Raw genomic sequence first — 14,387 nt, 5'->3', positions numbered from 1 at the left:
TGCATAAGCACATAGCAACAGCATCTCCTCAACCAATAAACTTTTTAAAGCCTCGGTTTTTTTGAGGACATATTGCGCCCTCTACTGGTTAAAGCCTACATTAACATATTAACTTTAATTGCTAAAATATATATTGGTCATTGATTTCAGTCACATTTTAATGAACAACATGGGCTTTAAAGATCTCTGCTGCCTTAATAGTTACTACAAATCCATCAGACTGAAATGATCTGTCGCTGCAGCAACAGGAGCTTCTGCACAAGAACAAATATTTTAATGAACATTCAAATTCATAAATGACTGAGAGGCTGATAATATCACACCTCCAGTTGAATTCATGGAGTGAAAGTGTAAAGCATGAGATCATCATCTCATGGGACCCCACAATTGGGGCAATTACAGTGTCGGGTCAACTACTGAGGACTGTAAGGTTTGTTGTCGGGAAGAAAAACTATTTAGAAACCAACACCTCTAACACCAAGTTTTCCCCTCCATGGTTTTGCCCGTGGAGCCACACTTACAAAGACACACTGAGAGGTCACTGTCATCCAAACTGATCTACTATGGTCACAACCAGGGGAAAATCCCTTCCCACAGGATTGACAGGGTGTCTTTTTTTGGGAGTTGTAAACTGGAACCAGTGTCACGGACATTCCTGTCACCAGAGAAGGCAACATGACACCGCCTCATTCACTCTGAACATGTCATGCATGACCTGTTGACCCCATTGACCTTGAGCTTTGGCAATTAGTCAGCAGTAGAAATTAAATCTGGAAACTTGTGCAGGTTTAACATTGACCCTGAACACTGTAGCCACAACATTAGACAACTCAGGTCAACATGGCAACATGATACGAAAGTAGACTTTGCTACAAATCTGTGTTGGCGTCCAGCAGAGAGGTCTCCAGTGGACACTTGGATGGAATAAATGGAAGCATGATATATAGATAGAATCAGTAATCAATTTCAAAGTCACACCACGAGAAAAGGGGTAAAACTCCAAAGGAGACGATGGGGCCACAGTTTATATTTCACAAAGGCTGGACTTAGACTTGTAAAAAACAAAGCCAGAAAAGACCTGACGATGACTTCAAAGCATGTTTGAACACACACGCGTGCCCACACAGTAACAGCCTATTAAAGCCAGTCAGTTCCTCAAAGCTTGTGATAAGTGAAGATGAGTCACTCGTTCACACAGCTGTGTCTTTTTTCTCCTTTCACGCAAACAACTCAGCCTCTCATCCAGTTTTCCTCCTGCGCTCGTCTGCTGAGTCACAGAAGCGCGTGATGAACAGAGACCATCGTACAGCGCCGGGTCAGATGGGGCAACATGCTGGGTGCTGCCCCTGAACTGAACCGGACTTTCTGGAGTAAAAATAAGTTTGGGTGAGTGAGCAGCAGGTGCAGTCCGAAGCTGAGCAAAAGTCATTTCTCTGTATTTACTGGATCACCTTCCTCTTTAATCTGCTCTTATTTTCTGCATCTTTTCATTTATGAAATGTGGAATTTTGGGTTCACTGTCATTATCATAAGACAAGGATCAGTAAAAGTTGCAGTAACAACCACAAGCTCAAAATATCAGAGCCAGACTATGATTAGAATCGGATAGTCTCGTTAGTCTTCTTTCAACATCTGTATCTGGATAAATGACTTGGTGATTAAATTGCACCTGCTGTTGTCAATCAAAGAGGATCTGTAGTTCGAAAACATAATTAACTTTTTTCTTTGTGTCAAATCCCATCTTGTAGAGTGAAATGCAGCAAAGTTATTCACAGTTATGTCCCATAATCTCAGACTTGTATTATGTTACATTTTCACACACATCTGTCAGGTTCTGCATCTTGAACCCTGCAGAACTCAAACCATGAGCAGATATGGATCTGATGCATTTCTCCTCCTCCAGATCACCGGTCCAGATACACATTTATTTTAAATCCCTGGTGAAGATGGCTGGTTATTCTTTTGAAGTTCTAATATGTAAAAACCACCAGTTCTCACCACCAGCAATACTCACATATACATCCAAGAAGCAATTTTGTTGATAGCTTCAGGCCTATTAGCCTTATTACCTTCAGGGTTCAGTAAGCCCCCTAAAAAAGTGCTGCAGTTATCCTGCCATTATGAAGTAATCGCCCAACATGAACAAGGACTAGAAAGAGAAACCAGCAGGAGCTAAGCTGCTGTAAAGTGCTATCTCTCACGAGAAGCTTTCATGGGATCTGCTTCTGAACGTGCGCCGATAACACCTCTTTCGAGGCAAATCAACCTTGCCAACATGGAGCTAAGAGGCGGTTAAGATGATGGACTCTCAGCGACCACTGTTAGACAGCTAAATTCTACCTGGGATGTTCCTGGGCCGACTAGAAGCACTAGAGGTACTTTTCTAATCACCACAGAACTACTCCTAACACCACCATCAATGTCTTACCACTTTGTAGCTGCTGCAGGAGAAGCGGCTGAGGCTCCTGACCGGCACCTTAAGGCCGCCACACTTGGACATGATGTGGGACCGGTCCGCAAACTTCTGAAAGAGCAAAAGACGAGGGCACTCTGATGTGAAGATGGAGTGGAGCGGCGGGGGGTAAATATAGGCCGGTGGTTTGATGACTGTCCCCCTGACAGCTCTGGAGCAGCACTGTATAAGTGTCTGACTGTAACATGACATGTTACCCCACTGATCTCCCTCCCTCCCACCCTGAGTCACCCACTCTGAGTCAGTTCCCTCCCCTTCAACCGGGACAGTTGATGAGACGTTTCTATCTTTCAGCGCTGTGTCTTACTGTCAGTTTGAATCACTTTCATCTTAATTGTTGCATTTATGGATGTGAAGCAGAGAGAGCAGCTGCAGGTACCGACGGGCTCAGAGAAGCCCAAACTTGTTGTTAAAACATTTTAATTTTTAGGGCGTTAATGGATGCAGGCCCGGTACTGTATGTTCAGTTGTGTTTCCATCTCAGAGCATCTGTTAATGCCCAGACAGTTCCGTCACGCTCCCCTACATCTCCTCCACAGGCAGAACGTGTCTGGGGGAGACTGTGTCAATATAAGAGGATATGGCAGGACCCTGTGTGAAAGCGAAACCAAATATTCCTCCACCCAGGTGGTCGGTCACACGCGGCCTCAGCATTTCACCCGCAAAACTCTTTTAATGCAAAACCAATAAAGTCCTACATTAGCTGCATCTTATAAGGGGCGTCCAGACATACTATAGACAGTAATGTGAAGACAACAGACGTTAGCAGCCGATTGAATTAAAAGAACTAAAGGAATCTTTCCTTGTCTCAACACACACAGCTCACAAAGAGGTGTCAGATCCCACCTGAAAGACCTTTAGTCCTCAGGTAAAACTTATGTTGCATCATCCCTAAGCAGGATATAGATCAAATAAATGCTCTCGTATGAAAGCTGCCCTGATCCATATTCATGTGCTAACATGGCGAGTGCAGCCTTTGAAGGAGGAAACTTTCCCTCTAATGGAAACACACATCTGTGTTTTGGTAGTAGCATGAAAAAAAAAAAGCCAAATGTGATAAGCAGACAGGATATTGATCTTTTGGATGCCCGATGCAGAGTCAAATCCCTTGTTCTCATCACACTGTCAACTGTCGTTCTTGACCTGAATTCCTTTTTCAGACGATGCTAAAAATCCTGCAGTTTTCCCAGCGATCTCTTCTCAGGGTCTGATGTCATCGGCCGTGCGCGACACACGCTGACCCCCCGAGCGCTGGACAACGCTGCGCAGCAGTGATAAAGAAGCTGCTGCAGACTGGGGGGGACATGTGGCGGAGCATCCCCTCTGACCCAGTCTGGGCAGGCTGGCAGATGGCTGCTGGGAGAATGATGGATACACTCAGAAAAGAGGGGGGGGTGATCGATGCGGAAGACACATGCATCGGGTATCAAACTGTGCGTTTCTGAGTCTAAGATAACACAGACTTAACCTGTGTGTTTAGCACCCCTGCTCAGCTCAAGCAGGTCCCGGGCGGGTGAGGGCAGGACAGGTCAGTGGACAGATGGCCTCTGGGACATCAGTGTCCTTACGATGAGACAACAGAAGACTGCGGCGTGCTCCGCCAGCTGCTGCGCTGTTTTACATGATGCACAGCGACCAAAACGCCCGACCACAGTCTGGACTGATGCGTCCCGGCTGGTCAGCACAGATGTCGTCAAAGCGGTGCAGCCTGGTTCTTCAGCATGACTCCACATTATCGGGCTGCAGCTCTCCTCTGTTTTCACGACTTTATCACCGTTCCCGGAGCTTCTTGGTTTGCTCCTCGAGAAAATCAACTTGTCACAACGTCCTTGAACAGGACAGACAACTCTTTGTGTGAGTAAATTAAGGACTTATCTCTAACTATTAGCAGCTGTAAAAGAGGAGAAAAGCAACAGAAATGCATCAGAAACGGGATTTACGGCAGCTGTTTGACTTTCCAAGAGTTTGTCGCTGCTAGAGGAAAAATAACAGGACTTTTTTCCCCACTAAGCAGCCCAACCATGCCGCAAACTTCTCATTTCAAAGAGAAGTTTACATCGTGAACCTGCGGCGAGCTACTATGCCCAGACAACCGATCTCATTTTAAAAACATCCCAAGTTTTTGCCCTTCAACTCAACCAGCGGCCCATGAAGACTCTGTCCTTTTACGCAAGGACGGTCAGAAATGTAAACTGAGATGTGTTATTTTTTAAAACCCAAAACCTTCAAAACTGCCTCAACAGGCTGCCTGAAGGGATTAGCACGATAAGTCATGCACAGAATTGGTGCTCGAGTGTATTTATAAGCACCAACTGCGTGTTCTTTGAGCAGAAACCACATGGAAGCAGCAAACATTCGTCTTCCCTCGCCTCTCTATCAGCGCTGCAACTGGAGCTGCTGCTGCCTCGGCTCTGCCCCCAGCAGGATGGTCTGTGGGGGCCCCAGGCATCTCAATTGGCTTCAGCCCGCAAAAAGCTGAAACTCGCTGCTCCGACAATGAGCCCTCGTGTCTCTGGTCTCTATCTGACACATGAAAGTCGTGGCTTTGCAAACCATGGAGGCCACAACGGCCGCGTGCTGCAAAGGCCGGGGCCAAGAGTGTGTGTGCACACCCAACACAGCAGCCATGCCGATACTCCCTGCTGGCACAGGTTTAAGGCGTGACGAAGCAGGTAAAAACGTATCCTCGATCAGAAAAATACCAAATCATTTAGGCTTTTAAATCCCTTCAGTTTCTGTTGGCTGGCACACACACACACACACACACACACACACACACACACACACACACACACACATGCACACACACAACTTAATGCACAAATGGTTGCTCAAGTGTTATTAAAAGGGCTTTAACTGGTAATAGGTGCTGCATGAATCAACACACCACCCTGCAGTGACATGATTCATGCAGAAATTAATGATCTTTCAGGCAGAGTTCAGAAAGCAGCACCTGGATTCTGCTTTGGTCGTTCCTGGACAAATCTTCAAGGTCAGAATGGTTAAAAAGTTAAATATACGATCCAAAACCTGCTGTGTCGACAGGATGCAACCAAGTATCTCTCCAGGCAACACAATCGTCAGCTCACAGCAAATTGCATTTTCTCCTTTGACAATCAAACCCTCAAACAGAGCACTTTGATTTATGCTGCACAGTCCACATGTTGACATAAGAACCATGACAATCAAATAATCAATGGACCTACACAAGGCCAGTGTGGATTATAGACCTCCTGCACACTTCTTAATAAAAAAGGAAGGTCAGTGTTATTTCTGGAAGTGTGCGGAATCCTGTCATCCCTTTGTCGTACTCTCTCTCTAACACACACACATATACACACACACACACACACACACAGACACACACACTGACCCTGCAGCCCACTGGCCTCCTGTCAGTCACACTGGGTGGAGGTTAGCTGGGTGTAATTAAACTAGCCTTCTTATCCTCTCATCTCTAGACTGTGGTAATAACCTCCTGTGTGCTTCCATCTCCTCTTCCTCCACTGGCTCACAGCAAACCCAGATAAGGACCAAGGCAGGAAGAAAGAGGCAGAAATGGCCAGAAAAGACAGACAGATTTCCAGGCACCTGAGCTGCGCGCTAACTCAACAGGATGCTCATTACCCCAAAATTACTTTAAATAAAGCTGCGTCTTATCACATTTATCACCAACATCAACGCTCGGGAAGCTTTTCTTTGCCTCATTTGTTTGCCAGACGTCACCAACCAGCACCTGACCCCCGCCCCCTCTGTGTTTTATCACAGCATCCCAGACCCTGCTGAATATTTACCATCTCATTGTACTTAAACCACAGCAAACTGCGCCCAACAAAGCAGAACACGGAACTGTCCCCGTCTTAATCATGCCTCAACCCACACACAGAGTAAAACATCCTCACGAAGCCTGATTTAACTTTCCACAGACATCAAAGTGGACCTGATATCAGGTGAGGATGAAACTGGGATCCACGGCATCAGCGCTCGAGTGTGTGTGGAGAACAATGTTTTCATTCAAACATACAAACCCAATAAAAGCTGCGGGCGCAGAAGATTGTCAGCACGAAAGAAGAACCGAGGTACCACGAAACAGCCTACCAGCTTCATGGTGATGTTCTTCTGCTCCCAGCGGCACAGCATCAAACTCATCTTCTTGTCATATAGAGACACCTGCCTCACAGGGAGGAAGGTCAGAGGGGAGCCATCAGAAACAGCCCTGCAGAGCTGCCGCTACAAGCACAGACGCTCCAGAGAAGTATCAGAAGGCTGCAGGTTTGGAGGAAAAAGTCATGAATGAGTAGATCCAGAGGAAACCACAGAGTTGCTGCTGCTTGATCCAACCCCAGCGGGTCTGTGAAGCTCGCAGGCGGAGGCAGAGTCCAGCCTCCAGCTTCTCTCCACCCACTGTGGGACACTGAGGAGGGAAAAATAAACCCAGGAGGAGAAAGACAAGAGGAGCTCTCGGCCTCTGCCGCCGGTCTGAGAGCCAGCCAAATCCAACGCACCCAGAGAGGGAGGAGGAGCAGGAGGTGGAGGAGGAGGAGGCCCCCCTCTTCCCCTCCTCTCTCGCCCTCGGCAACACATTGTGCTATTGCTTTTCAATGGATCGTCAGATGGAGGGGGAGAAATGAGTAGAAAAGGACAGATATCTTAACCCTTCCAGGTCCCCTCCCCCAAATGACCCCCCCACTGTGACAGAAAGTGAGGAGACATGACAAAAAAAAAGAGGGCAGATCATGAGCACGGGCCTGATAACAGAGCGTTGAGTGGGAAGAGACGAGAGGCCAAACCACGCGGGGCTCAACACTAACCCTCACTTTCTATTTATTATTACTCCAACCGTCTCCTCTGTTGCCGGTTAAAAAAAGAGCAGTTTTATTTTTCCCAACCGGAGACGGAGAGCTTTGGTTTCCCACATCACACTGCAACAGCTGTGTGCATGTATTTATGTGCATGTGTACAGCGGGTTCATAACCTAAGCATTCATGTATGTGTGAGAGTGTGTGTGTGTGTGTGTGTGTGCGCGTGTGTGTGTGGGTGAGAGAGAGAGGCTCGGCAGCACAGGATGCCCTCCGTTTGAGAGCTTTCCAGCCCCCTGAGTGTACGCACACCACACCGCTGACCACAAATTACAAGGCGAATTTGATTTTTGGGAAGGGCCCAAGATTTACAGAAAGTTCCCACAGCGGGGGGACGTTTGATCACTTCCAGCAACCGTATTAGGGGATGACCTGCGATGTTTCACACAAGTAAAGGACAACTCTCCCTTCCTGCTTTTAATTTAGTCTTATTATTTATTTATCCCAGGTCAAAAAAGCATTTTGCCCCCCTTCTTTCACACTGATAGCGAGTGTAATTACACTGGGAGAGACGGAACAGGTCGAGTAACTCAATAAAATATTTTATAATAGAAAATATATAAATACTTTTGTTTGCACAGAGTGTTGATGTTTATGTCCACCACGCTGCAGGGGCGGGGCATGATATGCACAGTCAGCATAAAACAGAAAAACAGGAAGCACTTCCTGTGTTAGGAAACATCAGTCGGTCGTGGAACGTGAAGAAACGTCTGTCCGGGTTCTTCGCATCTTTAACTTGTTCTCTGCTGCCTCTCTATTCTCAGCGTTCCTGAAACATCCCTCACGGGAGCGCTTGAGTGAGCCCTGATTGGTTCGTACTGTTTCCCGCATTTGTCTTTTTTCCCATATCGGGCCCATGAGTGATGATTTGAGGTCTGCAGTTTGTTTCAACGACAGCCTGCGTGTGCAGTTACTGAGTGTCCGCAGCCACCGAGTCCAGTAAAACCAACAACTAAAGTGGAACCAGCAGCACCTCCTGCAAGAAGAATCCTGATCAGCTTCCCAAGCTGAAACATGGAACTGTGACCTCCAAAAAGAGAAGAGACGCAGAAGAGACACACGCGAGTCCCCCACTGCCTCTAAAGCGACACTGATTTAACAACATTCCGACTCCACCGGAGGAGAATATGTCAGCATTTAGTGCCTGTATTTAACTCTTTTAAAACAGACTTGCAACAAGCTCATTAAGTGCCGCCGTGGTGAAAGGAGGGAGAACGAACCCTTTCAGAGTCCCAGATAAACCGCAGTGTGTCTGGGACAATAGAGGATACCCTGCAGGGGGGGGGGGCTTTTGTTTTGGGGCATCCCCACCTCCAAACTCTGGAAGCTGCGGAGGAGTGGTGGGGGGTGCTGTTGTAGTTGATGTGGGGGGCTGAACCTGCTGTTCTGGGAAGGAGTCGGGGGTGTGGGACATATGGACATGCTAGGGGTAAAGAGACACACACAAAGGGGAGAGGACAGCAGTGAACACGGCAGAAAGACGGCCAGCGAGTTTTTGTTTTAAATCGACTTCTTTCGGAGAAGTTTAGTTTGTGTTTGTTATTTCCTGAGGATTAACCCAGATGACACGAGTGAACAAGTCCAACATAAAGTCCTTCATTTTCATGTTCATTTATTCTCATTGATTTTAATGAATTTTTGGAAATTCAACATTAATGGAACAAAGAAACCGTGGACCACCTCAGTGATAGAAGTGCGGTTCACGGCTATTAGCATGTAATTTAACTTCAAAAGGAAAAGCTTACAGCCGTGTTATAAACGAAGGAAGAAGTTCCACTTCCAAAGCAAAGTAGAGATAACAGAACCTGAATAAATTCAGTTTGTGCTCCTGCCAAACAGACTATCCTGGGGAATAACCGAGCAGAGCAGGCATGAGCAGTTTAATAGAGCCGATTTTAAAGCTACTCACTGCTTATCTGGGAAAATGTGTGAGCACATAAATGACAAAGACAGACCTGATTTGGAACAGGGAGACTAATATTTGCAAATACATTTAAATATTCTGAAAAATTGGCATTAAATCCTTCACCCAGTTCTCCTTGTTGACTGAGAATTGCTGTAAAACAGAAGAAATGATAAAAAAGGTCTCATACAGTTCAATAGCTTAGCATAAATAGTGCTAGCGAATGAAAAGTGTTAGCCCGCCCATCATGGAATGAGTGTTTCCCATAATTTTAGAATCAAACTAAATGAAGTTAAGTCATCACACACTTCAATGAAAAAATTAAGATGTTATAAAAATCTCCCAAAAAGGCTTAAACAAAGGTTTAATTACCACCAGACAGGAAGTGGAGTGGTGCGGAGACACATTAGACGTGGATGAGGTCATTAGGACCGGCGCCATCTGCCACACGATCTTGCACATCCTCTGAAACACCTGAGCTCTGCAGCAAAGTGGAATTTTTGTGATCAAATCACTCAATTTAATGTTGGTGTGAAACTAAAATTCATCAGCACCAGTTAGATTATGCACCAATATTTGCAGGATCTCTTCCAAATTGCAGGTTTGGTGGCAGCACTTCATAAATCAGTATTTTATATCTCTTGAACATGAACTTTTTATGGTTTTGAGGTAAATTTGTGCTTCTAATATATGACAGTCACATAGTGATTACATCAGTGACAGATTTATGGGTATTACATGCTGTATACCATTAATGTTTTCCTTTATGAAGGAATAACTTTGATTTGCTGGTTCCTAACCTGACCATAAACTGACGTTGTGTTCTTATCAAACCTGCCTCTGGGTCCTCGTTGACCCTGTTCAGGGGTCTCAGGGGAGGCTGACTTCAGCCCAACTGACCTCTACCTCTTGGCTCCCCTCTGGTTTCCATGCTCCCCTCTGTGTCCAGACGGAGATGGAGCTGATTGTGTTAGTCGGACTGCCTCTGCAGGGCCGATTCCCCAGGGGGCGCTACTCACAATGACCCATTTGTCTGGAAAAAAGTGTTTCCCTGTGACAACTAATGCAAGAGTGAAACTGAAGTGTGGAGGGCACCTTGGATGGGGATCAATGGAGTGATGTTGACTCAGGACAGATGGTTGCCCAGCGGTAACGTGGTTATGTCCTCAGCCATGACCTCACACAGGAAGCTAAGGTACAGGAAGTGGAATCTGATCGAGCCACATTAGCCACAGATGAGGTAATCACGTCTGGAGCCTGCTAATATATCTAAAAAAAACTCCTAAAGCTGAATAAACTGGTCATAATTGCAGGCTGTGTAGGATCAACCAGGAAGAGTGGACATGACAGCTACCTTCAGCTTCAGCCACCCGGGCATCTAATTTCAGCTGCCAACGGTGACCTTTCACCTCCTGTCACCGCCTTAATCGCAGCCTTCCACCAGGGGGCGCTCAATACACTTTGACCTCTTATGTCAGAGTCTTGCTGCTCTTATCAACAGAAACACGGGCGACTTCCTGTCTGATACTGATCTTTTGGGCAACATTCCCTCATCTCTGAAGTCTTGATTTCAGTTTTCTCTAAATGTTTCCAATTTAAGACATTTAAAACAACCAAAAACAATTACCAGAACATTGAATTTGTTGCCCATCCTGCATCTTCCTCCTTCCTCCTTTGAGCTCTTTTACAACGTCCCCTGACACCCCCTCCCAACCCACCCACCTCTGAGTGGACAGTTTGCCCGCAGGTTTGGCGCTCTCAGTTCCGTGTCAAAGCCAGTCAGCACTGCCCTTCCCAGGATCCAGCAGGGGGGGGGGGGGGCTGGAGACACCAGCAACATCTGACTCAAACTGGTTTCAAAGGCTGATGCTGACATTTGCAAAATTCAAATGCAGCTCTGAACTATTCCGCATCATTGCGTTAAACGCTTTAACCTGACCTGGATGTGATCTTCAAAAGAGGAGCGTCCGCTGCTGGTGCAACACGTCCCACCGGTCAAAAATATTCAGCTGTGATGGATCAAAGGAAAGGAGACTGCAACTAACCCCATCATAATGAGCCCTTGAATATTACAGATACTAGAAGTACACTATGGTTTTATGCCTTAAAACCTCACATCATTTCTATCAGAGCCAATCACTTGCCATTTGAGGTCATTTCATTAACTTTGGCTCAATCACAAATAAAGGGAAAGTCACACGTGTGTGTGAGCAGGCGCGCTGATGAAATTACACTCAATTATAATAATTCAAATGAGGGAAATTAGAATCTCAGTCAATTACACATCTAAACAGTTGAATTAATGAAGCCATCACAGGGTTGTAATATAAAACTAATGAGCTCATATCCACAGTAATCTCCTCTCCTCTGTATGGCCAGCATATCTAAATTGGAGACTATGGTTTAGTTGTGATAAGAACGCTAATGGTTAATAGTAGCTGAGGTGGCCTGTGACCCTCATTGCTGGTTCTGCTGTGTTTTTATGTGATTTGGACTCAGCTCCTGGGCTGAAATGAACATTCATAATGAGTCTAATAAAACCACAGAGCCTGACAAGAGCCTTTATCTACAGAGATACTTATTAAGATAGCAGGCGCTTATCACAGCAACACACCAGCAAATCTCTGTTTTACTCCATTGTACTGTGTGTGTCTGTGTGCATGTTGCAGGATGAATGGTTAAAAAGCATGGCAAAGAATTAAAAATATAAAATAGGAAAAAGAGAGGAGGGGAAAACAGTTGATCCTGTTAAAACAAACACACGCAGGCAACATGGACATGTTTGGTAATGGATTGGTGGTGAGGTAAACTACTGCCACTAGAGGGCGCTATAGAATCACAGCACAAAGAGCGTCAGGGAGGGTTAAAGGTCAGTCTCCATTCCCCCTCCCTCCCGCCCACACATGCACATACGCACACACCTTCAATCCTCCATTCACACATTTCCAGGCTAGCACCTTTACACCAGATTGCAGCAGATTGTCTCCTTCTCTCTTTCTGATACAAACACACATCCCTGTATATCTATCTTTGTGAGGATTTTAATGGATATAATGCATCTCCAGCCTCCTGCCCTCACCATCCCAACTTACCAACCCTCCCACCCCATCACTAACCCAAACCTCCCCCCAACCTTCAATCCAAGTCTTAACCCTCAAACTGTCCTTTTAAGTTGTACGGAACAGCCAAAATGTCCTCACTTTGCTAGTAGAATGCAGGTACTCACTATATAGCAAGTACAAGAACACACACACTGCTGCGGCTTTAATATGGATTAGTCTGTGTTCCAGGTGTACACAACATATTTGTTTGTTCAGTGCCACCTGGGCATCAAGCTGGCTGTTTGTTTAAAGCCATCAGATTCACAGTTATGAGCTGTCAAATCCTCCACACAGCCTCTAATGCGGGCTGCTCCTACCCGCCTGAGGAGCTTTCAGCAGTTACTTTTAGGAATTCCTATTTCCCACAGTTTTTGGCATCATCCCAGGCTTTCAAACAGTTTCAGGATTATGACACCTTCCTCCTGAAGTCCTGCATAATGGATCGTTTCATCCAGATTCAATACATGTCAAAGGTAAATAAAGATGGGGACAACAGGCACAGTACTGCAGCTTTCCCTCATCTGGACATGATTCTTCCTAAGGTCTTTCTGCAGATACACTGGGTGCTGGTATTGATCACTCTCTCCTCTGATGGATTTTCTTTCCTGTATAACAGGGAGAGCTATCGATAACCTGACAGATCACTGATAGCTTCAGGTGAATAGGTTTCCCTGGTTATTACTAGTTGAAAGGAAACAACCTCGTTATTTCTTCTCATGAAGGAACTTGGTGGCAACACAACAAAAGAGAGAATACACAGAACAAAAAAACCATTAAAACAACCCTCCCCAGGCGTCCCTGGAGAGGCTCGTCTCATCTCACTCTGCCCTCAAACCAGATTGGGTTCATGTGGACAGCCAATGGCATCTGTGTGCGCTAAATCCAGAGTGGGTTGGACCAGTGGCGATGGCGACGCGAGAGGAGGGATCAGAGCCCTCTGCAGCAGCCCTGGTGCAGTTAGTCCCAGGGGCGAAGCCCTGCAGTCCAGAAATGAGGACGATAAAAGGAGCTATGACGAGCATCCCAGCCACGTCCGCTCTGCGGCATCTATATAACGTGCCTCAGCGTCCCAAGGAGTCATCAGATTTGTTTACTAAAGAGGGTTTTCTTTTAAATTTTAGACTAATTGGACAAATTACGCTGCAACAGGGAGGATAGATATACTGGGACAGACCTGCTAAAGAGCTAAAAACTACTTACTCACAGATTGTTTTACTTCAGATTAGATTTCAGTCCTTCAAATCATCCATTTTCATCCCTCACTTGAATATAATCTGATCATCTTTCTACCAGTGTGGAAATGTTTCATCCATTTACTCTTATTAATGTATCGTCATAATCTTTTTGTGACACTCTTGTTGGTTCTGACCAAACAGGCAGAGAGCAATAAATCACAATGACAATAAAATCAGCCTCTACAGTCACACAACATACACACACACACACAGAGCTGCAGGGGGGTCAGGGGTTAACTCAGCTGAGGGTGAATACGGCTGCTTCATCAGCACTGCAGGGATGGAGAGAAGCACAGAAAGGAGGGCAAAGAGGAGAGAAAGTAGGTCAGTGAGAAAACATGATTGTGCCACTAAACAAACGGCACCGGACGAGCGTCCCGTCCTCCCGCGACCTGCTTCCATACGTCCTCCTCACATGACAATCGCCGCGCTGCCTTTGAAACCTTCTCATTGACGGAGACACGCTGGAGGCCTGACAGACTCCAAGTCACACATGCTGTCAAGACAGGTTGCCAAGCGTGCACTTGCTGGCTCACCGATACACAGTGCACGCATCCAGTACGCACACACACACGCACGCACGCACACACGCACAGACACCTCCTTCCCCTCGCTGCCTTACATGGCGTTGGAGCGATCCAGCTCGCCGGTGCAGCCGTTTGTGCTGGGTTGCTAAGCCAATAATTCACAAACACAGCAACCTTGATATCCTGCTGCATGACCCTCCTGGACAGCAGACACGCCGCCGGCTCCAGCTACTTTCAGGACCTCTGCATTTTTGTGTCTCTCTTATACAAAACTGACTCACAGAAACTG

The 14,387-nt window shown here is 46.2% G+C and overlaps 1 protein-coding gene across 12 annotated transcripts in view; it reads right to left on the bottom strand.

Annotated features, from left to right (window-relative positions):
- nav2a (neuron navigator 2a) overlaps window positions 1–14,387 on the bottom strand; it is a 124,749-nt gene that overhangs the window by 55,181 nt on the left and 55,181 nt on the right. Inside the window, exon 1 of one of the 12 annotated variants that reach the window (XM_029845678.1) lies at window positions 6,572–6,907. The exons of 10 other annotated variants lie outside the window; for them this stretch is intronic. In XM_029845678.1, the coding sequence (XP_029701538.1) occupies window positions 6,572–6,622 (51 nt within the window). In that variant the 5' untranslated portion in view covers window positions 6,623–6,907. Of the gene's footprint in view, window positions 1–2,428; window positions 2,550–6,571; window positions 6,908–14,387 lie in introns of those variants that run through there. One more of the 12 variants, XM_029845677.1, reaches the window with a different exon arrangement.

Source organism: Takifugu rubripes, chromosome 13 (assembly GCF_901000725.2).
Source record: "Takifugu rubripes chromosome 13, fTakRub1.2, whole genome shotgun sequence".
Lineage (NCBI taxonomy): Eukaryota > Metazoa > Chordata > Actinopteri > Tetraodontiformes > Tetraodontidae > Takifugu > Takifugu rubripes.
This window is presented reverse-complemented; position numbering and strand designations above follow the sequence as displayed.